At 44.8% G+C, this 23556-nt stretch overlaps 1 protein-coding gene across 1 annotated transcript in view; it reads right to left on the bottom strand.

The window, feature by feature from the left end:
* The window catches only part of LOC143934224 (transmembrane protein 26-like), a 100565-nt gene that overhangs the window by 4562 nt on the left and 72447 nt on the right, over positions 1-23556 (bottom strand). Inside the window, exon 3 of the mRNA XM_077457655.1 lies at positions 2709-2832. Within this exon, the coding sequence (XP_077313781.1) occupies positions 2709-2832 (124 nt within the window). The remainder of the gene's footprint in view (positions 1-2708; positions 2833-23556) is intronic.

The raw sequence follows: 23556 nt of genomic DNA, 5'->3' as shown, positions 1-23556 counted from the left end.
TAATATGTCAATAACTGCATTACTGTAAATTAAAACACTGTAACCACCTGAATTTGACCCGGTATCAGCTTCTTCCAAACCTAGTACAGCAGGACTGGGGTGTATGAAGAAGTAGCAGCACAAAAAGCTAATCAATTTATGTGCTGCCAAGAAGCATGCTGATAGGAGGGCAGAGCAAAGTGACAGAAAGATTAGCTTGCGCTGCTTCTTCTTTCACTGTCTTCTTACAGGCTGGAGTGGGTTGATGATGACCTGGGCTCAGAGAAAATGGGTTAACTACTTCCAGTCCAGGTCATCTAAATCTCCAATTACTGATGGTTTACAGTAAACGTAAGTGACGTAATTGGAGATCTTTATAGATTGGCTATATTGACAGAACATCTGGACTGACACCCATCTCAGCCTCTCAGAGAGCCACTGAGAGCCTGAGACGCCCGCTCCGCCACCTCCACAGCCCAGCGCTCCAGTGAGCGAAGAGGGACAAGAGCAGAGAGCTGTGACTGACAGTCTACAGCTCTCTGCTAATGGAGCTCTGAAAACCGAGTGATTGGCGCTGTTCGATCGCTCGGTTCTCAGTGCCGAGGCACTGGGGGACAGATGCAGCATCAGACCAATGCTGCATCCACCTAGGTAAGTATGATGGGGGGAGAAAAAAAATCCTCTTTTAAAGCTATTTTTAGATGGAGGTCAGCATGGTGATCTACTTATTTTTTTCAGCACAGATTCCCTTTAATGACTGACAAAAAGGACTTTTTTTGAAAAAGCATCTAGTGAGTGTTCTTGCATTGAAATTGTTAGTAAAGCAGCCTTATTACTATCTCCATTTCAATGCTGATATTTTCAGTTTAGTTTAATAGGGATTGTTATAGACATAGGCTATAATTTAGGCAAAGCTTTTAAACCTGAACTCCTGTCACCTGATAAAAACACAGTTTTCGTAGACATCCATATTAAAGTGGTTGTAAACCCTTACAACACACTTTGACCTACAGGTAAGCCTAGATTAAGGCTTACCTGTAGGTCCAAGAAATATCTCCTAAACCTACACGGTTTAGGAGATATTTGCCGAAAGACAGGTACCGCATGCGCCATAGACAGCGGCGCGCAGGCGCCCTGAGCGCGGCACCGTCAATGGTGAATATGCCGCGCGTGGCGGCTCCCGTGCGCATGCGCGGGAGTGACGTCATTGCGGCTTCGCCGAATGACAGCTGCGGAGCAGCGAGACCCACCAAGAAGATGGATGCACCGGACTACAGGGGATAGCGGTGACTTCGCTGGCTCCTGTGTCAGATAAGTGACACATAATGGACTACTATGCGATGCATAGTAGTACATTATACTTTACCTTTGCAGGGAATGAAAGAGGAAGTAAACTCATCAGGGTTTACTTCCTCTTTAAGGCTATGATGCTCTTTCAGGTAAGGGGCATGTAATTGACAGAATTATTTATCTTATTCCTTGGTCCTCTTCTCCACTCTTTCCCACCAAACAACCAGTCCTGTGAAGCTGATCCTGTTGCTGGTCTTACAGCCACCCCCCCAAGATAAATATTACTCTCAGTCATACCCCATACATTAAACCAGCAATACAGGTTTGCTATGGGTGTGTGCAGATGGGGGTGCTACCAAAAGGGAATTTTGCTGACCAGAGTTTAACTTTAAAATTTACTGGCCCTAACTGAACAAATTATCTTTCATGCCCAAATTTTTAAACCCAGGCAACTTCAATGTGCATAATGCAACACCCGTGCACAAAACCCTTGCACTCTCAGCAACCAATCAGGTTTTCCCTTTCATGCTTCTACTGCAGTAAATAACTGCAGCATTGCTGAAAAAGTTTGGCTTGTTGCTATAGGTACAAGTTAATTTATGAACAAAGCCTCAATTCTGTTTGCTATATATGTTCAAAAATGTTTTAAAGTCCTTAAGTCCATGAAGTCCTTATAATTTAAAAAGGCAACTATATTATCTAAATGCTGCACGTATAGTAAATTACCTAAATCCAGCAAGTTACAAACTTCCTGTAGTGAGCTGACAATGCTACACCTGCCGCAATAAAATCCCAAATAAGTTTGTCTCCCTCTTAGACCCCTTTCATGCTAGGGACGTGGCAGCATTCGTGGTAAAGTGCGGCTCTTTCTAGCGGCGCTTTACTGCTGTTTAAGTGTCATTTTTCGGTCGCTAGCAGGGCGCTTTTAACCCCAAACAAGAGGTTGAAAACTCCCCTGTTGCGGTGCTTCCGAAGAGCTTTTCAGAATTGCTGCACATTCATTTCAATGGGAAGGGCGTTTTGGAAGCGCTAAATACATCGCTCCCAACCCGCTACAAAGATGCCGCTTGCAGGACTTTTCGTAACGTCCCGCAAGCACACTGCCCGGGTGTGAAAAGTCACACTTGAATGAATGGGAGGCAGTTTTCAGGCTCTTAACAGATGCTAGAGTGCCTAAAAACCACCTCAGTGTGAAAGGGCTTAGTCCAGTAGAGGAGAAATCAGACAGGGCTGACAACACTGCTTAGGATTTCAGTGTGGCATGTGCAGTGTTGTTAGTTCACTAAAGGAAGATAGGAGCTTTACGAATTTCTAACAGATTGACATACAATTTTCTGTACTTGCAGCATTTTTAAAACATAGGGAAATGTGCATATTTTGCAGAGATACAGAGACATACACTTTTTAATAATATATGTTTGTAGTTAAAAGATACATACACTGTCCATACACTCATGATGTGTCGTATTGCTTAATTCAATTCTGACTTCTAGGAGATCCAGTTCCATGATAAAAATCGGTGGAAGAACGGAACACAGATATATAAACACCATGGGGGAAAACCTAGAACAGAGCAGATGCAGGTCATTTCTGTAGCTCAGTTTTAAACCTGCTTACAGCCATGTGCGGGTTCTTTTAAAATATGAGGCACTGCTATTAGGTGCAAGCTCATGTTTTTCTCCTAAAACATTCCTGTATTTGGGCGGACAGTCCATCCATTTTAACCTCATGGGGTAAGTGGCCTGTGACCTTTATTGTGCTTTTGGGACTCCAGCAGAATAGTATTGTAGCCCAGCGTCTGTTGACTGTGTGATCTTCCACCCACTCACCCCCTTTCTCCGCTGTACAAAGACAGGACAACTGTGCTGCGTTCTTTCTCTTTCACTCCCACAGCTATCCTGCTGGCTGTGAGCAGATGGGCTGTGTGAAATCCCCCGCTCGTCCTTTTGCTTCCAGGCAACAACAGAGTCTGGAAGGAGGAGACTGATAACTAAGCAGCTACATTGGACACTGGGATATGTAGTCCTGAAGAAGCGCTGGAGGACATGTAATATCCTAGCTGTTGTTGTGCCCTTGTCCTCTCAAGGCTAAAAAGAACTTACTAGAGGACAGAATTAGAAATAGACTTGAAAAACTTAACACTAATAAGCCACTGGGACCAGATGACTTGCACGCGAGGGCCCTTAAGGAAATTAGACAAGTAATTGCCAGACCATTGTTCCTAATTTTTACAAAAACAGTCTACTGACTGGAATGGTACCAGCTCTTTGGAGAAAAGCCAATATAACACCAATTTTTTAAAAAGGGCCAAGATGCATCCCTGGAAATTACAGACCAGTTAGCCTAACATCAATTGTATGCAAGCTCTTGGAGGGGCTGATAAGGGACTATAGACAAGATTTTAGTAATGATAACAGTATCATTAGCAGTAATCAGCATGGATGCATTAAGAAGCGTTCTTGCCAAACCAATCTATTAACCTTCTATGAGGAGGTGAGCTGCCATCTAGATAAAGGTAGGACCATGACGTGGTGTGTATGGATTTTGAAAAAGCATTTGATACAGATCCCCTTAAACGTTTACTGTACAAAGTAAGGTCCATTGGCATGGACCATAGGGTGAAATATGGAGTGAAAACTGGCTACAGGGGTGAGTTCAGAGGGTAGTGAAAAATGGGAAGTACTCAGAACGGTCCGGGATGGGGTCCCCCAGGGTTCTGTCCTGGGACCAATCCTATTTAATTTATTCATAAATGACCTGGAGGATGGGATAAACAACTCAATCTCTGTATTTGCAGACAATACTAAGCTAAGCAGGGCAATAACTCCTCCGCAGTATGTGGAAACCTTGCACGAAGATCTGAACAAATTAATGGGATGGGCAAATGAGGTTTAATGTAGAAAAATGTAAAATAATGCATTTGGGTGGCAAAAATATGAATGCAATCTACTCACTGGGGGGAGAACCTCTGGGGGAATATAGGATGGAAAAGGACCTGAAGGCCCTAGTAGATGACAGGCTCAGAAATGGCATGCAATGCCAAGCTGCTGTAAGCAAAGCAAACAGATTATTGGCATGCATTAAAAAGGGGATTAACGCAAGAGATAAAAAGCTAATTCTCTCAATCTACAAGACTCTGGTCCGGCTATACCTGGAGTTAGCTGTCCAGTTCTGGGCACCAGTCCTCAGGAAGGGTGTGCTGAAACTAGAGAGAATCCAGAGAATAGGCAACCAAACTAATAAAGGGACTGGAGGACATTAGTTATGAGGAAAATTTACAAGCATTGAACTTGTTCTCTCTGGAAAAGAGACGCTTGAGAGGGGATATGATTTTAATGTATAAATACTGTATTGTGACCCCACAATAGGGATAAAACTTTTAAGCGAAAGGGAATTTAATAAGACACGCGGCCATTTACTAAAATTAGAAGAAAAATGGTTTAACCGTAAACTGCGTAGAGAGTTTTTTACTGTAAGTGCAGTAAGGATGTGGAATTCTCTTCCACAGGCAGTTGTTTCAGCAAGGAGCATCAACAATTTCAAAAAAACTATTAGATGAGTAAATTAACGATCACAGGGATTTACCATGTAATTCTAACATAAAATCACGCACAGAAGTTGGACTTGATGGACTTGTATCTTTTTTCAACCTCGCCTACAATGTAACTATGTAAGTGGGGATGAATAATCTTGTTGGGGGACTACTCATTCCATTTTTCTCAAAGCAAGACATATCAACCAAGAGTGTACACCCTATGCTGCAACATGTGTATCAGTGCATGTTACAAGAAAAGAAAGCCCCAGTAGGAGGAGTGGGAAAGCTGTGGCAACTAGACAGAGGTGAAAAGATACTGCAACCAGGTGAGATGGCGTGTCTACAAACTTGAGTCAAGTTCAGCTGAGATCAACCAAGGCTAGGACCTTACAACAAAGGCTTAGTAAAATCTATCATCTCATGCAAACAATTGCCTGACCCTCCTGTGTACCAAATCCATCCTGATGAAAGGACAGGGTCTTTGAAGACTTGGCATCAAAATCATCTACTGCCTCTGGGTGAAGCCAGCATGGTACCTACAAGAACCAAGACGCCTTCGCCTAGCCTATCTTCTTTCAGTGAGGAGGAAGATATTTGTATGGTTTGGTTGTGGCTATCTACACCTAAAGACGTCACTTCATCCCCTTTTCTTGCAGAGACTGACACTAGTACTCTTAGGTCTGAAGCTTCAGAGTTTGTATTTTAGATTTATTACCCAGAGAGTCAGGAAGACTCCCCGGTATCCTCAACATATAGACTATCCAATCACCCCCAGAACTGGTTGAAGAATCAGCTGGAGAATAGTCATTGGATCCAAAAGAGTAAAGACCAAAGAGGGCAATTCTCCCAACCATGAGATTGGCTTGCAAAACATTGAGTGCAGAAGAGACTAAAAGGTCTCAAGAGAAGCCAATTCTTTCCGCTTCAGTTTTGGTGGAAAGTGACTCTAGACCACCCCATGACACACCTCAGTGGGAGGCCCTCATGGCCAAAATGTTTAGTAAAAAATGTGCTACTAGATACATTTTTTTTCTGCTATGCTTGTTTGAATGCTGTTTGCTCTCATGTGACTACTAAGCTAGTTCTGCCGCCTATTGTTTATGCACATGGGCTTTCCTTTGGGGGACCAAAGGTTCTCTGGTGGGGGGTGTAGAGCTGGGTGCCTGCTGGCTATGTGATCATCTGCCTGTTCATCCAGAGACAGTGTGGCTATGCTGCAGTATTTTGCTCTCCCTCCTGCAGCTGAACTGCTGGCTATGAGCAGGGTGGGCTGTCTGAAATCCTCTTCTTGCCCCCCTCCCACCTGGACGCACCAGAACCTGAAAGGAGGAGACTGATAACACCCCAGCTGCATGGGACATAGGGCTATGTAGTCCTTCAGAAGCACTGCTCAGGGGGAAAGAATGCAATTAAAAACGACAACACCAAGGAATCCCTGATGACAAAAAGAGGCGACACTGAATTTTTCCCAGGCAGTTCTAGAGAGATTGGTGTCTTTTGCCAGGGGTGAAAGAAGATTGTACAGACCTGTCTGAGCCCACCAGGGAGATCACTACATAGAAGACACAGCAGTACTGGAACCACAGTGTGCAAACCTGCTGCTGTGCCTTGAGAGAGCTAAGAGACTGAGCCACAGAAAGTCGCTGTGTTGTGGGACCAGAGCAGGGGCCATATATGCCTACATCTGTGAGACCCTCATTGTGAGGACTGAGACATCTGGGAATACTGACTGTCAGGTGTATGGGACCGTATCTGTTGCATGCAAGGAGTGGTGAGTGGAAACTACCCTTGCTTCACACAGCTAATGCAAGTAGAGACTGCTCCTTACTATCCATCATCCATTGCACAGCCTCAAAATGACAGATCCATGTGCACAGGGCCGATCCTAGGGTCACTGGCGCCTGGTTGCAGAAATATTTCTGGCGCCCTCACATTTGCGTGATCATCTTACTAACCCCTCACCTTTACAAATGTTTCTATGGCAATGAGTCAATGGCACAACACCTGAAGATAATGCTCAACAGGTAATTCTAAACTTTTGAGTTTACAGTAAGCCTAAACTGCAAGTATGCCAACCACATCCTGAATTTTATCAGCATTAACTAATTGCATATATAAATGTGAAAATACTTACAACGCTATCCCTGTGTATAAACCACCTAGTCGCAGAATTACCTGGGTCATAACAGTCGCACTTGCGATAGGGCCCTGGCATTTTGTCACTATTGGGGAGGCCCAATGGGGTTGCTATTTGCACAGCTCTGAGCGGAGAGCGTGTCTCTCATTGAACAGCAGCACAGACACCCTGGCATTGACAGTTCTATCTTGAACTTGAATGCAGTAAAAGTCTGCAGCTTCCATGGGCTTCTTCAACATTTCTAACACTGATCAAGGAAAATTAAATAACCCTTTCAAAGGACGTGTTAGCACTCTGCTTGATATGATGTCAGGATGAGCAAATCACATTATTTCTATTACTGCATTGTAATATATAATGAAATAGTTCAACTCTCCATAATGCAAATTAGTAGGAACCCTGAGCTTGTCACTTGCAAACAGATGCAGTGTGTCACTATCACCTGCCACCATATGCAGCGTGCCACCGTCGCCTGCCACCAAATGCAGCTTATCAATTGCCAGCTTATCAATTGCCACTGTTGACTGCCATCAGATGCAGCATGCCACAATCGCCTGCCACCAGATGCCGCTTGTCACTTGCCACCATCACTTGCCACTAGATGCAGTGTCACATGCCACCGTTGCCTGCCACCAGATGTAGCTTGTGACTTGCAATGGGCCTGCCAGTTCTCAGGACTACATGCTCCTTTTTGCTCCTCCTTTCTGCTCCTTTTTGATTGTTTTTTTTTTTTTCCTGGCCAATAGGAAGGAGAGGGAAGTAACATAGTGGCTGTCCTTTCAAGCGCCACTCCCAAGTACAGCAGCACAAGGAGCAGAGGGAGGGGGGAAAGAAGACACAGAGACACAGCTGCTCTCTCCACTGCTGACAGAACAGGGAGGAGGAATGAGCAGGAAAAAGAGAGAACTCTTCTGACAGCGGCAGCTTGATCAGGGGAAGGAGGGGGCAGTACAGTTTCTCCTTCTTAGACCTGCTTGCTTCTTCTATCATTTGCCAGCAGGAAGAGCAAGCAGGAGGGAGATCCATGGTACCTGAGCTTCAGCGCCCCCGTCTCAGCTCGCAGCACCTTGGCATGTGCACTACCTTACAGACAGGCCCCAACATCAGCCAGCTTAACATTGCACATTAGGTGTGATGTATCTCCCAGCCACCTTCCAGAGGTACCCTGTTCAGAAACACTTATGCATGCCCACATCTAGGGGTATCACTACAGCACGCACTCCAGGACACGTTCTTTGATTGGTTATTGCAGAGTTAGTGGGAGATTTCTTTTACTGCCATTTTATATTTCACTGTTCATGCGGTTCCTTATGTGGTTTAAGTTAATTGCCATACTTAAGGCTAGTATTCAAATGAGTTAGCCTAATGTATTCTAACGTGATCTTTGACCATTTATTAGCGATCGGGAAGGTAGGCAAGTGGGAACAGGTACCTGTCAAAATCGGGGGCCTTCTCCCCCCCAAAAGCTCAGTTTCACAAACAGGAGACGGGGAGAAGCCCTTAAAGAGAAAGTTTCACTATTCGCTTTAAGAAAAAAGGGAACCTGGTCTTTCTTGTATGAGCATCCAACATCAAAAATTTCATTTTATAGTTTGATCACTGTTCTACTTAAAGTTTTTGTTGGTCACCAAGGCTTTTACATTGGCAGGAACCCTGGCTGTGTCCTTGCCCATTTCTGTATAAATATTAAAACATTTTTTTTTTTTTATATATATATATTTTTATATATATATATATATATATATATATATATATATATATATATATATATATATATATATATATTTTTTTTTTTTTTTTTTACATTTTTTTTATTTTAATTTTTACTTTTATTTTTATGTTTTTATATTTATTTTTATTTTCATATTTATTTTTATTATTTTTTAATTTAATTTTTCGATTTTGATTTTGCATTATCATTCTTCCACTTCAATTTTCCATTTATGTATGGCCCACTCATATGTTCCTTTTTTGGGTGCCATTTGTATGCAATGTATTTCAATGTATACACTTGTACCTTTTATTACTCCCAGTTGTTGAGTCCTTTTCTCTCTCTCTTGTGTCTTTTTTCCCCTCTTTTCTTTTTGCTTCCCCCCCCCCCGCTTGCTGGGCGGCCCTGGGGGATTGCCCAGCACACCAAGCCGCCCGGGTCTTGTAACCCGCGGCTGCGTTTTAGGAGATTGCAGCCGGCTGCCCTCCATCTTGCAACCCCAGCAGACATGCACTGTCTGCTGGGGAAGCTTGCTGTGTTGGCGGGTGGAATGGGTGGGGCCTTGTTCCTGCGTCGTAGTCTCTGACATGATCGCTGGGGGCGGGGCCACGCTCACACCATGCGTTGGCGTGCCGGCGCCTCGTCCAATTCTCCTCCCTCTCCATCAGCTGCAGCAATCAGCTGTATGCTGGCTGATTAGAGAGGGGCTGTATTTAAGCCTCAGACTTTCTGTCCGCCGGTATTCCACAACTTAATAGTGTGGGACGCAGAGTGGATGGTCTGTTGGCTCTGTTCTTTGTGCCTACTTAAAGGCAGTGATATAAGTAACTCAGTTAAAATAAACGGAGTTACTTAACGCAGTTACTTTAGAGGGTAATGAGTAATCTAACTGATTACTCTTCCCCTCATGGTAACTCAGTTCCCATTACTTGGGCGGCGTTACCACAATTACATCTACTGCCCGGGAGGCCCGCCATGGCCGCGCTGCCTGGCCATTTATTCCGCCGCAGGGAGGAGGGCTTTTGTCCGCTGAGCAGCTGGGAAGAGGCTGAGACTCACAGAGACTGTCTGGACCGCCCCATCCCACCTTGCCTATCCAGAGAGAGAGAATGTAGGGAGGCGGACAGACACTGAAAAATGAAGTCAGCTGACCAGCTGACAGCAATCGAGTGAAGAGGAGGGTCTTTCTCTCTCCCCATGAGGAAACGGCATCCCTGGAGTCATTCAAGTAAGTGACTGTCTGAAGATTCAAATTGCAGTGCAATCGATCCATCCCAAGTCCTCCACCACCTCTGCTTCTTACTGATCCCATCCCTACCCACCCACTAACGGAGGTGATGAGGGGATACGGTAGGGATGAGATCAGTGATGGTGGGGGATGGGATCAGTAAGAGGCAGAGGTGGTGGTGGGAGAGGATGGCACCACCACCACTGCCACCCCCCAAGTACCAGCGCTGCCTGCCACCCCCCCAAGTACCAGCGCTGCCTGCCACCCCCCCAAGTACACCACCGCTGCCACCCCTCCCAAGTACTGTACACCACCACCACTGCCACCCCCCAAGTACACCACCACCTCTGCCACCCCCAAGTACCACTGCTGTCACCCTTCAAGTACCACCACTGCCACCCCTCAAGTACCACCGCTGCCACCCCTGTCACAGTTACTTTGCTGAGTAACGAATTACTTTTCCAATGTAGTAACCAAATTATTAACGCAATTACTTTTTGGGAGAAGTAATTTGTAACTTGACCAATTACTTTTTTAAAGTAAGATGACCAACACTGCTTAAAGGTAAATTCTCAGGGATTTTTCCTGTCTGCCTCTCTGCACATTTGGGGACCCAGTGGTGCTCTGGGCTTGCATGTATGCAGCAGGGCATCCCCCTACTTTTATTTTCCTGCCTCTGTGTCTTTGCTGTCGGGTACCCCCCCCCCCTTTTTTTGCATTAAAATATACATTATTACTCTTTACAGCGATCATCTTACTTTGTGGACTTCAAGTTCCTACACATATCTACTCATCCCACCAGTGTTACCGCTACAGGTAGTTACTTTATTAAAAAAATGTTCCCCTTCCCCCTTTTTTTTTTTTTTTCCACACAGAATGCTATTCCTATTGATCTGACTTTTCCAATATTTCATCTTCTTTCCCTCTTAGGACCTGGTGCCTTTTTTTGCCTCAGTGTTTTTCCCGGTTCTCGCCCCAGGGGGGTGGGGGAAGGAGATCTTCTGGACACTTCCACTTTTTTCCAATATTATAGCCACATTCAAATCTTATATAATAACATTCGTGTATGGGAGCCCCGCACACTGGGAAACCACTTACCTTTGCTACTCGGCTTAGTCGTTTTTAATAAATAACATGCTACATTCATACAACTATTTACCTTGATATGTAAGTACAATGCCAAATACGTTTATATTGTTTGTTAATTCTATCTCGGTCCTAATGTCCTGTCATTTGCATTCTTCACTAGAATTACGCTCTATGTTTCTTGTCTACCCCTGATGAAGGAGACCACAAGAGCTCCGAAATGTGTAGGGTTACAAGTTCAGCAGCTAATTGTATCCTGGATAGGTGATAAGCTCATCAACTAAATTGTACCTTGTACATTGGCATGTTTATTCACAAACTATTTTTATGATATGTTTTTTTACAAATCTTTTGTTTAAATACATTTTTTTCTATATATTTTACTGTTGTACGTGCCTCCAAAGTCCACCACCAGGGGTTTCTTTTCTTTTAGGCTTTTACATTGCACCACTGAATGGAAGAAGATCCAGAGTGGGTCAGTTTTTTTTTTTATTTAGTGCCAGCAGGTGAAGCTCGAGGCTCTTTTCCAGATGTTTACAAAAAATCCTGTTGTTTACAGATCAGAATAATTGAAGATCAGATGATAAACACACATAATGAGTAAGACTGGGTTTACATCTATCTGTGTGTGTTTTTGTCACATTTTTAGTTCATTATTTAATGTGCGTTGTACTGCATTTATATGCATTGTTTATCAAAGGAATAAGTGTTCTACATTCATTCCTATTTCGATGATAAGTCTAAATTTAGAATTTTACTCAATTGCAGTGCAGGCCAATAGTCAACACAACAAACTGAGAGAGTTAGGCCGCGTACACACGCGCGGACTGTTCGCCCAACTTTGTCCGTCCAACAGTTTCAGCAAACAGTCCGCTCAAAATTAGCATGGACGGACATGCCCACACACGACGAACGAACAGTTTGCTGAAACCGTGCGCGATGACGTGAACAGCACGTACGACGGGACGAAAAATACGACGTCCTATACACTGCATTATAGCTTTCGGCGTGAAAATCCTTTCTGAGCATGCGCGCAACTTTGTTTGACGAACAAGCCTACACACGAGCGGGCTGTTCACTGAAACAAGGTTTCAGCGGACAGTTTTTCGGAAATTCCGAAAAACCTTGTCCGCCCAAACACTGTTCAGCGGACAAAGTTGGGCGAACAGTCCGCCCGTGTGTACGCGGCCTTAATCTCACGGGAAGCACACAGCAATAAAATCAGGGGTCCTAACCCCTTCTCACCCTATCCAAAATTAAAGAAAAACAAAGGTGTGGCTTTATACAAACCTTAATATACAATATAAGGAATTTTATTTAGTATCAGGTGTTATCTCTGAAAAAAAGATTGTAAGATATGTTAACATGCCACCCAACCTCCTTCAAGGATTTGTTTTATGACAAAACCTTTGAATTCAATTAAAGCGGAGTTCCACCGACATGTTTTTTTAAAAAAAGCCGAACTTTGGATCCTAACATACATTGCTCTAATACACATATTTGATCCCATATTGCTTGTGGGCATATGAAGCAGCTGAATGTCCAGCATGCACTGCCCGTTCTTGCGCATGCACAGTCTGAGACGCTGACAGTGCAGGAAACTTATCACGTTGCCATCACAATGGGCGGCGTCTTCAGAAGTGCCACCCTGTTATGATGGCAACCATCAACACGTGACTGGCGTCATTGCGGCACTTCCGGTTTCATAATATCACGATAACGAGCAGCGGTCATCCACACTGACTCCTGAGAATTATGACACATAGCTCCCAGGATACAGTGCGCTGCTAGATATGACGGACATATCCACGGGTGGCAGAGACACGAAACTCGATTGTAAACTGTACTATCCAGGTAAGCTGTCAGAGAAAAAAAACAAAAAATTCCATTTCACAATCTATACGCTGCTAGAATGCTTTTAATAAGTTCTAAAAGTGGGTGGAACTCCACTTTAAGTGCAATGTCATCATCTGTGTTGTGTGAATGTAGTTTTCACCCGTTTCCTTGGAATTTACTTCCCAAATCTTATGTAAATCATGCCAAGGGCTACAAGAGCTGATCAGGCTTTGCTGAAGTGCACATGAGGACAGGAAGAGAAAATAGAGTGATGATTCATCTTTGTACTGACAGTTAGTACTCAGTATTTTCTGAAAAAGTATAAATTCTGCAGCACCCCTAACTGTCTCTGTTCTAATCTGTCCCCAGCATTAGGCAACCCCTTTACAATTAACCCACACACCTCTGTAGCGCTACCCCCAGAGGAGCCCATAAATTGTTTTGTGATTACTCTGTACACCTGAAGATGACAGACCTCACTCACCTAGCACTTATCAATACACTTCAGGTATTTCAAAGAATTTATTAGGCCAAGCATAGCCTCAAAGTAGAGAGGATTTGCAAGTGTACATATTAGTGGCGGCTGGTGGTAAATCTTTTTGGGGGGGGCTGCAAACAGTGAACCCCCCTGTCCGCTCAGCCAGGACATCAGGAGCACTGGCCCATCTATGGCAGGCAGCGCTTCACACAGGTGACACCTTCTCTTTCCCCTGCTCTCCTCCTCGGCATCAAGGGCATCACGGGCATCTTCCCCTTCCCCTGTTCTTCCCTGCAGGCACCACAAACGGCTTCCCCTGCTATCCCCCACAGGCATCACAGGCGGCTTCCCCTTCCCCTGCTCTCCTCCGCTGGCATCATGGGTGGCTTCCCCTTCCCCGTTTCTCCTCCACAGGCATCACATGTGGCTTCCCCTTCCCTTGCTTTCTTCCGCAAGCATTAAGGGCATCATGGGTGGCTTCCCCTTCCCCTGCTCTCCTCCACAGGCATCACGGTGGCTTCTGTCTCCTCCTTCCCCCTCCTAGGCCTATTGGAATGCTTTTCCTTTCAGCTAAACGGAAAACGCATCTCAGATCTGTTACTGAGGAAAATCAATATGAAAATAGCAAATATTCATTCGCTGTTGTCACACCCTTTTTTGAAGCCTATGTAGATTAGGGGAGCCAGATGCATGGATAGGAGTGCAGCGCCTGTACACCCCTTATGGACGGCCCGCCACTGGTAGATTTGGCACCTTTCAGGGGGGTGCAGATACCTGTCTAAGACAGATATTTGCACCCACTTCCGGGTATAGACTCCCACAGGAGTCTATGCCTCTTCCTGTCCTGCTGCACTGTCTGCTGGGACACACACGGGTCTCAGAGACAGCAGGTACCATTTGGATTGCGCTGCACAACAGCTATGAGTAAGCACTACTGCTAGAGTGAAACATCAGCTCTTTTGTCTGCTGTGTTCTTTGTTTTTTTATGTGATTTTTTTTAAATAAAGAAAGGCATTTTTTCTCAAGAGTGTGGCAGTCCGGAGTCTACTTCTGTTTATTGCTTTTTGCAATTGCCTGCACCTGTGGCCTCCGGGCCCGTGAGAGGAGTTCACCATCTGCGTGTGTGTTCCTGGAGCGGTGAGATTCCCAGGCCAAGCATATTGGTGAGAACTCCACCAGTCAGCTAACTTATGCTTTCCAGGAGGTCCCAAATTTCTTTGCAACATCTTGTCTCCAGGCTGTAAGTTATGTACAGCCTCAGATCATAATTCCTTCTGTTCCTGCTGATCAATGGCATCAGAAGCCCCTCAAGCTTTCTCATAGGCTGCCTTTAGGTTCTCCTGCAGCCTGTCTGTAAGCGGTAGCTGTCTAGGGACTTGGGAGATGCCATCCATAGGCCAAATTCATTGGCCGATGGGCTTCTCTCCCAAACATAAGTCTATATGGGAATATCCAGTTGTATCGTTCACAGTACTATTGTAGGTATGTACCACAATGAAGATCACTGTGTATTCTCTGGTGTGCTCCATGGTGAACCAAAAACTCCTCCTTTAATACCTTGGTGACTGTAGCAGCTTTTTGATATCTCATTGGAAAAGCTTGGACATAACAAGTGAAATGATCAATCACACAGTCCCTTGGTCACTCGTGTCAGAATCAATACTTAAGAAACTAATGCACAATAAATCCATGAGACCTTGATTCTGGAGTTGACACACTGGGGTATCTCCAAAGGGCAGAGTCTCCCTCTAGATGCAGTGAAGACAGAAGCTCTGGTACACATACAAGGTCAGTAGAAACTATTTCTAACTAACTTGATCTGTCAGGTCCCAAATGTCCATGCCCATGTAACACATACAGCATTGCCCCCCTATGTTTCTTGGGGAGGAACAGCTGCCATCTTTCTTTGTGCTCATCCAAGGGGACTTTGGTAGACCACCCTGTCCAGCAACTGTAAACGATCCCACTCTTTGAAGAAGAGTCGAGCCTCCAAGGCTTTCAAAGTCAAAGAGCAGAGAGGATCTTCTGCTTAGTCTTTACTCAAGTCATTCTTGGACAGAGTAGGCAGCCCCTTATTCCTCACCAGGGTCATCAGGAATGGTGACTTCAATGGCCTTGGCCCCTGTCCCCCCTCTGTCTCTGTATTTGATTCCTTGGCACAAAGCTTGGACTCCTGAATTAAATTGAGTCCATTCTACCGTGGAAGTCTCCGTGGCATAGGGTCTCCTGACAGAGCATCAGTGTCTCTAGTCACAACTCCAGGGCAGTATTTCAAACTGAAATGAACCCCAGGCAGTGTCTCCAACCATTGATCTCCCATAGAATCCAGTTTGGCCTTGGTAAGAACATATGTAAGTGGGTGTCTTAACCTCAAATACTGAGTTGTGCAGGTGCTCATTGAGTTTTTCAATGAATTTGAAACAACATGCCCAAGATAAGTGACCGGTGGCTGATAGAACTGACACTTCTCAAGAGGCAATTTTAAGTGAATCGCTTCAAAACTTTCTCCAAACACTCCGCATGCTTTTCTTTAGTACATCCAAAGATGATTATGATTTCCAAGTTCACCAGCACTTCAGTAAGGCTTATGTCACCAATGGTTCACTCCATCAAATGATTAAATGTTGCAGGGGCTCCTGTTTGACCTTGTGGCATCCCATTAAATTCCCAGTACTCTGCAGGGCAAATAGAACCAGTTTTCCCTTGATTATCAGGGTGCATGGGTACCCACTTCCCAAGTCCAACACCCTGAACCATTTGGCTCCCTATAGGCATTGCAGAGCATTGTCTATTTGAGGAGTAGTGTTTAGAACTGGTACTCTGACAACTCTTCTGTGCCCCCCTACCAAGTATTGGGGTGTAAGCGGTATAGCTTGGTTCAAGTGTGCCATCATTCAAGCGCAAAGCTTTACTGGAGAGTTAGTAATATTGCATACACTGACAGGAACTTTTCCATAGGTTCTGCATAAAGCTTTCGTAGAAACTACTTCAGTTCCAAACCCAAATCTTCACTTTGTGGATCACCCTCAAGGATAATGTAAGGACCAGGTTGATCCCAATTCAATTTGACTGAAGCCCACATACATGTTACTTCACCTGGCTGCAAGACCTTTTCCATCTTCCATAGCTTTCCCACTCCTTCAGCTGGGGCTCACCCCCACTATTATGGAACTCTGATTAGCCCCTGGAGGGCAGGGACAATAGATGGCCAATGTGTCAGTAGTATGTGGCCCTCCTACCCTCATGGGACCAAACTCAAGGTTGACTGGGAGGTCAAGCTTGACCTCATCATGGTACCCATTATAGGGGGCTTCTTACTCCCTATACCCCAGTTCTCTAGATCTTCTAACTTCTGTAGAGGCAGGTGCTTAAGGTGTTGTCATAGAAATTGCGGTAGAGAAAGGTCACTTGAGTGCAGAGTCCAGAAAAGCTTGCATATATACACCTTCCTTGTTAACAGGTACTATAGAAGAGCACAGCAGCTTGTTTAGGCCGACTGTTTTGGGTTTGGTGTGTAATGATCCCCCACAATCTAAGGCCTAAGTCTGAGGCAACCTAATCAACGCTTTGAATGAGACTTGACATAAAGGTTTGGACCTTACCCGCTCTTTGTTTTGAATCTGGGAACTGGAGCAAGGTGACTTAGTTTGGCATCTGGCTGACTCCTTTACCAGTGGCCCTCTGAAGTTTTCCACCAGCTTGTAATGTTCTCTCTGGATCTTGGTGGGCTTGGACAGTCACAGTGGTAGGTGGTAGTGACCATTGCCCCCACACTTATAGCGTACCACTGATCTGGATGGGGTTTCAATGGGAGCATTTTGTGGAGCCTTTAAGTAGGTCTTGACCCATTCTTCCCCAAAGGTGTAGCAATCCTGGCAGACAGCACAGTCATCAGGGCCATCACTTGGGACATCTGTGTCTTTAAAGCTGCTACTGGATCTCCACTGTGTCTATAATTTCTATCTCCATAACAGATGTATTTAATGAACCAACAGCAGCTTTCTTGGCCTTATATAGAGCCTCTTCTTCAATTTGGAGTAGGTTAACAGTTCATTCTGGTCTCTGGTTAAAAGTTTCAACATGATGGGATCTAACAGGAGTGTCCCTTTAGGAGTCTGTGTCACCAAAGGTTGACTTTTAGATTGATCTGGTGTAGAATCTTGTCCAGCCGTATAACATGACAGACAACTCCTCTCCCTTACATTGATAGGTATGTGAGAGCATGTAAACAAGTTCATAACAGTCTTCAGTTCGCCTGTAATCTCCTGCAAGTCTTCTAGACATTCAATAACCATGCAGCCTGGGCTGACTCTTTTTTAAAGTTTTCAATGACATCATAAGCAGGAGTTCTCAGACTCTTGATTATCTTCTTTCTCTTGATTTCCCACTCCTCCATAGCATGCACTGATTTATCTATCTAAGTCTCAAAATCTTTTTCCCCTAATGGCACTGGGACTTTTCCAAAATATAACTTCAATTTGCAATACCCATAATTGTTGGATGACTTTCAGTTGTGAACTAGGGTTTCTACTGCCTTTATTAGTGAAGAATGAGGCCATGGGAATCCTGAAGGTGGGTGTTAGCAGTCGCCAGTACTCCTGAATCTCACTGTATGAAACTAGAATTTTATGGGTGTCTGTTCCGCATATTTGGCTGTGTAAGCTAAGCTTTAAGATCCCCTGGTAGCTGTATGCTATCCCCTTGAATGCCAGTCAGGATTCCTGTTCCCCATTCTATTAAAGCATAAGGCTGCCTGGTCAACTTTTGTGTCCACCACAAATGTTTTGTGGTTAGGTTCCAATATCAATACCACTTGCTGAATCTGTTCATCTGTCCAGGTGACACCAGCAAGGTCCATAACTATGCAGAGCCCAAAACTGCCATTTTGCTCTTCACATCACTCATCAGTAATTATGGCGTCCATCATGGTGACTTAGCTGGTGGTGCTGATCATCACTCTTTTGTCAGTCCAAATTCAAATCTTGGATGAGCCCCCACTTTGAGTGCTACCCCTAGAGGAGCCACTGAATTGTTTGGTGATTTCTCTGCACAGCTGACTATGGCACACACCTCACTCACCTAGCACTTACCAACACAAATTGAGGAGTGTATTAGGTTAATGATAGGCTAAGAAGAGAGAGGGTTAGCAAGTGTACATAATATACAATCAGCAAGACAACAATGTTACAATGATAAAGTCCTACCTGTAGTATTCAGAATAATAGAAATAAACTGCAGAAATGAACTGCAGTTACCTAGCAACAGTATATAAAGACAGTCCTAACTTGCCATAACAGTCCCTGTTTTGTCACACTGGTCAGTGAAAGATGGGAAAAAATGTTGGCCGGCAAAGCTGGGACACTTGAGGAAAACACAACAGTTTCCAGCAGACAAAGGGTTAATTTGTGCAATGTTAGGCCTCATTTGGTCATGCGATTGGGGGCAGAGCCATCCCCCTTACGCTGCAAAAGGCAGTGAACGGGGGTGTTTGCATGCCAAGGTAAAAGTGCTTTGCGCCCTCTGCAAAGTTTTCTAGACATGTAGCAATCAGTGGGAAGCAATCAAGATTCAAATAAATGGGGAAGCACCACAAGCAGCCTACTCTTTTCCTACCAACAGTATTTAAAGACAGCCCTAACATGTTATAACAGTCCCTGTTTTGTCTCACTGGCCAGTGAAGAAAAAATGATCTGGTCAGCAAAGTTGGGGCCCTTGAAGAAAGTACAACAGTTCCTAGTAGGCAAAAGAACACCTTGTGTAATATTGGTCTCTTACTGGACCCAGAGCATCCTCCTATGGGTCTCTGGACATGTGCTCTGATTTAGTAAAAGTTCAAATCACACAGGGATAGAAGATGCTGTCATCTCTATCTTTCAATCCTGGTGAGACAGTCCCTCTTTTCCTTTCTTACAAGTGGTCAGAGTGTCATCTAGTACAGTCTGTTCACACCAGGCATCCAAATCACACCACACACTGCAAGATGAGCAGTCTTTCCTAGTTGTGGACAGTTATTGCCAGAGGCGTAACCATAAACTTCAGGGCCCCAGTGCAAGAAACCATGATGGGCCCCCCTTCCAGCCAAGCCCCAGGCTTCCAATTTTGGGAGGGTGTCCATAAACATCCTCCAAAAACCATGTTTCCTGCATGCCCTCTGGGACATGCATCCAGCGCAATCACAGCAGCCCTTTACCATGTGATCAGCAGACTTTCCGGTTATCCGCAGCCCTTTCCTCCCATGCTGTGTCTGTGTTAGGAGAAGACTGCCGTTAACTGTCAAGAATGTCAGTAAATTGTTTACACTGATAATCGGTGCCCCAATCATCAGTGCTATCTATCACTGCTCATTAACCGGTTCCCGACCGGCGCACGCCGATGTACGTCAGCAGAATGGCACGGGCAGGCATATTGGCGTACAGGTACGTCCAATCTTTAATGCTGCCCTCGATCGCCGTGGGCATACCCGTGATCGTCTCACGGGGTGGCTGAATGGAGAAATACCGTTGTAAAAAGCATTTCCCCGTTCTGCCTAGCAACTAGTGATGCTGATCTCTGATTCATGTGATTGGAGCAGAGATCAATGTTCCCTAAATGAAAGCCCAGCCCCCCACAGTTAGTAACACACCCCTAGGAACACTTAACACCTACACTGCCACCCACTGGTTAACCTCTTCACTGGCAGTTAGGGATGTTAGGGTTCACCCGGCGGTCGTTTCGTGGCGAATTTCGGCTGTTCGCCATCCGCCCGATCGGCGGACTATTGCCGCCGTTCGCCCGGCGGACTTCCGTGTTTACTGTGTAAAAGAACTTTGACCTATGATGACACATCCATCATGGGGTACAAGACAGCCAATTGAGACATTACAGTACATGGACACTTGGACATTCCCCCTAACTTATAAATAGACCCGATCCGGCAGCCATTTTACATTCTTTCTTCTGTCACTATAGGGAGAGGTTGCTGTGTGGAGTAGGGAGAGATTGCAGTGACCCAAATCGCTAGCTATTTGGCCCACAAAAGTTCTTTTCAGGACTGGTATAGGTGTTAGGTGTAGTTCAGGATATGGGTTTGAGGCACTGCTGTGCTACTGATTGTTGCAGCAGCCTGTCTCTTGTCAGTGTAGAGAGAGGGACAGTACGCTGTGTGCTGCAGGGACAGTCAGTTTAATCATTAGCTGTTACTATTAGGTCCACAAAAGTGCTATTCAAGTTATTGTTCCAGCAGCCTCTGTTTTGTCAGTTTAAATAGGGACAGGCAGGAAGCTGTGTGCGAGGCAGTGAGGGACAGTCAGTTTAATCAGTAGCTGTTACTATTAGGTCCACAAAGGTTCTTTTCAGGACTGGTATGATAATAGGCTTGTACACGTATAATATTCTTTCTTCCAAATATAGAAAGAATATTATACTTGACTGCTGCCCTTCTGCTGCAGTAGTCCTTTATCAGTATAGGGACTGAGGTACAGTCTGCTAATCATTCACAACCTACTTGTTCCACAAAGGTCCTTATAAGGACTGGTAAAGTCTAGGGTGCTACAGTACATAGGGCTGAGTGAGGTACAGTCTGCTATTCCTTAAGGACTGGTATAGGTCCACAATACATAGGGTTGAGGTGCACTACTGCTGACTGCTGCCCTACACTGCAGCAGTCCTTTATCAGTATAGGGACTGAGGTACAGTCTGCTAATCATTCACAACCTACTTGTTCCACAAAGGTCCTTATAAGGACTGGTAAAGTCTAGGGTGCTACAGCACATAGGGTTGAGTGAGGTACAGTCTGCTATTCCTTAAGGACTGGTATAGGTCCACAATACATAGGGTTGAGGTGCACTACTGCTGACTGCTGCCCTATACTGCAGCAGTCCTTTATCAGTATAGGGACTGAGGTACAGTCTGCTAATCATTCACAACCTACTTGTTCCACAAAGGTCCTTATAAGGACTGGTAAGGTCTAGGGTGCTACAGTACATAGGGTTGAGTGAGGTACAATCTGCTATTCCTTAAGGACTGGTATAGGTCCACAATACATAGGGTTCAGGTGCGCTATTGCTGACTGCTGCCCTATACTGCAGCAGTCCTTTATCAGTATAGGGACTGAGGTACAGTCTGCTAATCATTCACAACCTACTTGTTCCACAAAGGTCCTTATAAGGACTGGTAAGGTCTAGGGTGCTACAGTACATAGGGTTGAGTGAGGTACAGTCTGCTATTCCTTAAGGACTGGTATAGGTCCACAATACATAGGGTTGAGGTGCACTACTGCTGACTGCTGCCCTATACTGCAGCAGTCCTTTATCAGTATAGGGACTGAGGTACAGTCTGCTAATCATTCACAACCTACTTGTTCCACAAAGGTCCTTATAAGGACTGGTAAGGTCTAGGGTGCTACAGTACATAGGGTTGAGTGAGGTACAGTCTGCTATTCCTTAAGGACTGGTATAGGTCCACAATACATAGGGTTGAGGTGCACTACTGCTGACTGCTGCCCTACACTGCAGCAGTCCTTTATCAGTATAGGGACTGAGGTACAGTCTGCTAATCATTCACAACCTACTTGTTCCACAAAGGTCCTTATAAGGACTGGTAAGGTCTAGGGTGCTACAGTACATAAGGTTGAGTGAGGTACAGTCTGCTATTCCTTAAGGACTGGTATAGGTCCACAATACATAGGGTTGAGGTGCACTACTGCTGACTGCTGCCCTATACTGCAGCAGTCCTTTATCAGTATAGGGACTGAGGTACAGTCTGCAAATCATTCACAACCTACTTGTTCCACAAAGGTCCTTATAAGGACTGGTAAGGTCTAGGGTGCTACAGTACATAGGGTTGAGTGAGGTACAGTCTGCTATTGCTTAAGGACTGGTATAGGTCCACAATACATAGGGTTGAGGTGCACTACTGCTGACTGCTGCCCTATACTGCAGCAGTCCTTTATCAGTATAGAGACTGAGGTACAGTCTGCTAATCATTCACAACCTACTTGTTCCACAAAGGTCCTTATAAGGACTGGTAAGGTCTAGGGTGCTACAGTACATAGGGTTGAGTGAGGTACAGTCTGATATTCTTTAAGGACTGGTATAGGTCCACAATACATAGGGTTGAGGTGCACTACTGCTGACTGCTGCCCTATACTGCAGCAGTCCTTTATCAGTATAGGGACTGAGAGTTTTGTCACAGGGTCATTTAAAAATTGACAGGCAGAGGAAGAGGCAGGCCCTTCCGCAGGGGTGGTAGGGGTAGTGCAGGAGCAACAGGCTTGAGCCAAAGTGGGAAGTTGCAGAAGGTGCGTTCAATTACTTTAAAGGACGCACCAGACTTCGTTGAGTGGCTCACTCAGCCTTACTCTTCTGCACCCTCCTCATCCTCTCGATCTGCACCCTCTTCTTCACTCTCTGCTATGTGCACCCCCAAAGACACTACCACCAACAACACCACCACCACCACCACATACCTTCCGCTTGAGTCACAGGAATTATTTTCCGATCCATATCAAAATGCCATAAAACTATCCCCTATTTTTTAAACGCTATAACTTTTACATAAACCAATCAATAATCGCTTATTGCAATTTTTGTTTACCAAAAATATGTAGAATATGTATCGGCCTAAACTGAGGGAAAAAAATGTTTTTTTATATATTTTTGGGGGGTATTTATTATAACAAAAAGTAAAAATAATGCGTTTTTTTCAAAATTGTCGCTCTATTTTTGTTTATAGCGCAAAAAATAAAAACCGCAGGGGTGATCAAATACCACCAAAAGAAAGCTCTATTTGTGGGAAAAAAAGAATGCCAATTTTGTTTGGGAGCCACGTCGCACGACCGCGCAATTTTCAGTTAAAGCAATGCAGTGCCGAATCGCAAAAAGTAGTCTGGTCTTTGACCAGCAAAATGGTCCGGGGCTGAAGTGGTTAATGTTGCCTATTAGTGCTCATCAATTCTGCCTATCAGCACCACCTATAAGTGCTCATTAATGCTGCCTAACAGCGTCCATCAGTGCCACCTATCAAGAGTCTTAAATGCTGCCCATCAGTGCCCATCAATACTGCCTGAGATATGTGTATCAGTGTTCCTCAGTGCCTATTAGTGCTCATCAATGCCCATTAGTGCCACCTATCAGTGCCCGTCAATGCCACCTATCAGTGCCTCCTATCAGTGCTCATCAATACAGCCTATCTGTGCCCATTAGTGCCTCCTGTCAGTGCCCATCAATGCCTATTAGTGCCCATTAGTGCCTTCTATCAGTGCCCATCAGTGCCTTCTATCAGTGCTCATCAGTGAATC

Source organism: Lithobates pipiens, unplaced genomic scaffold (genome assembly GCF_037356315.1).
Source record: "Lithobates pipiens isolate NorthernLeopardFrog02 unplaced genomic scaffold, aLitPip1_a1.2 Scaffold_27, whole genome shotgun sequence".
NCBI lineage: Eukaryota > Metazoa > Chordata > Amphibia > Anura > Ranidae > Lithobates > Lithobates pipiens.
Note: the sequence above shows the minus strand (reverse complement) of the source record. Positions and strands in the feature narration are given on the sequence as shown.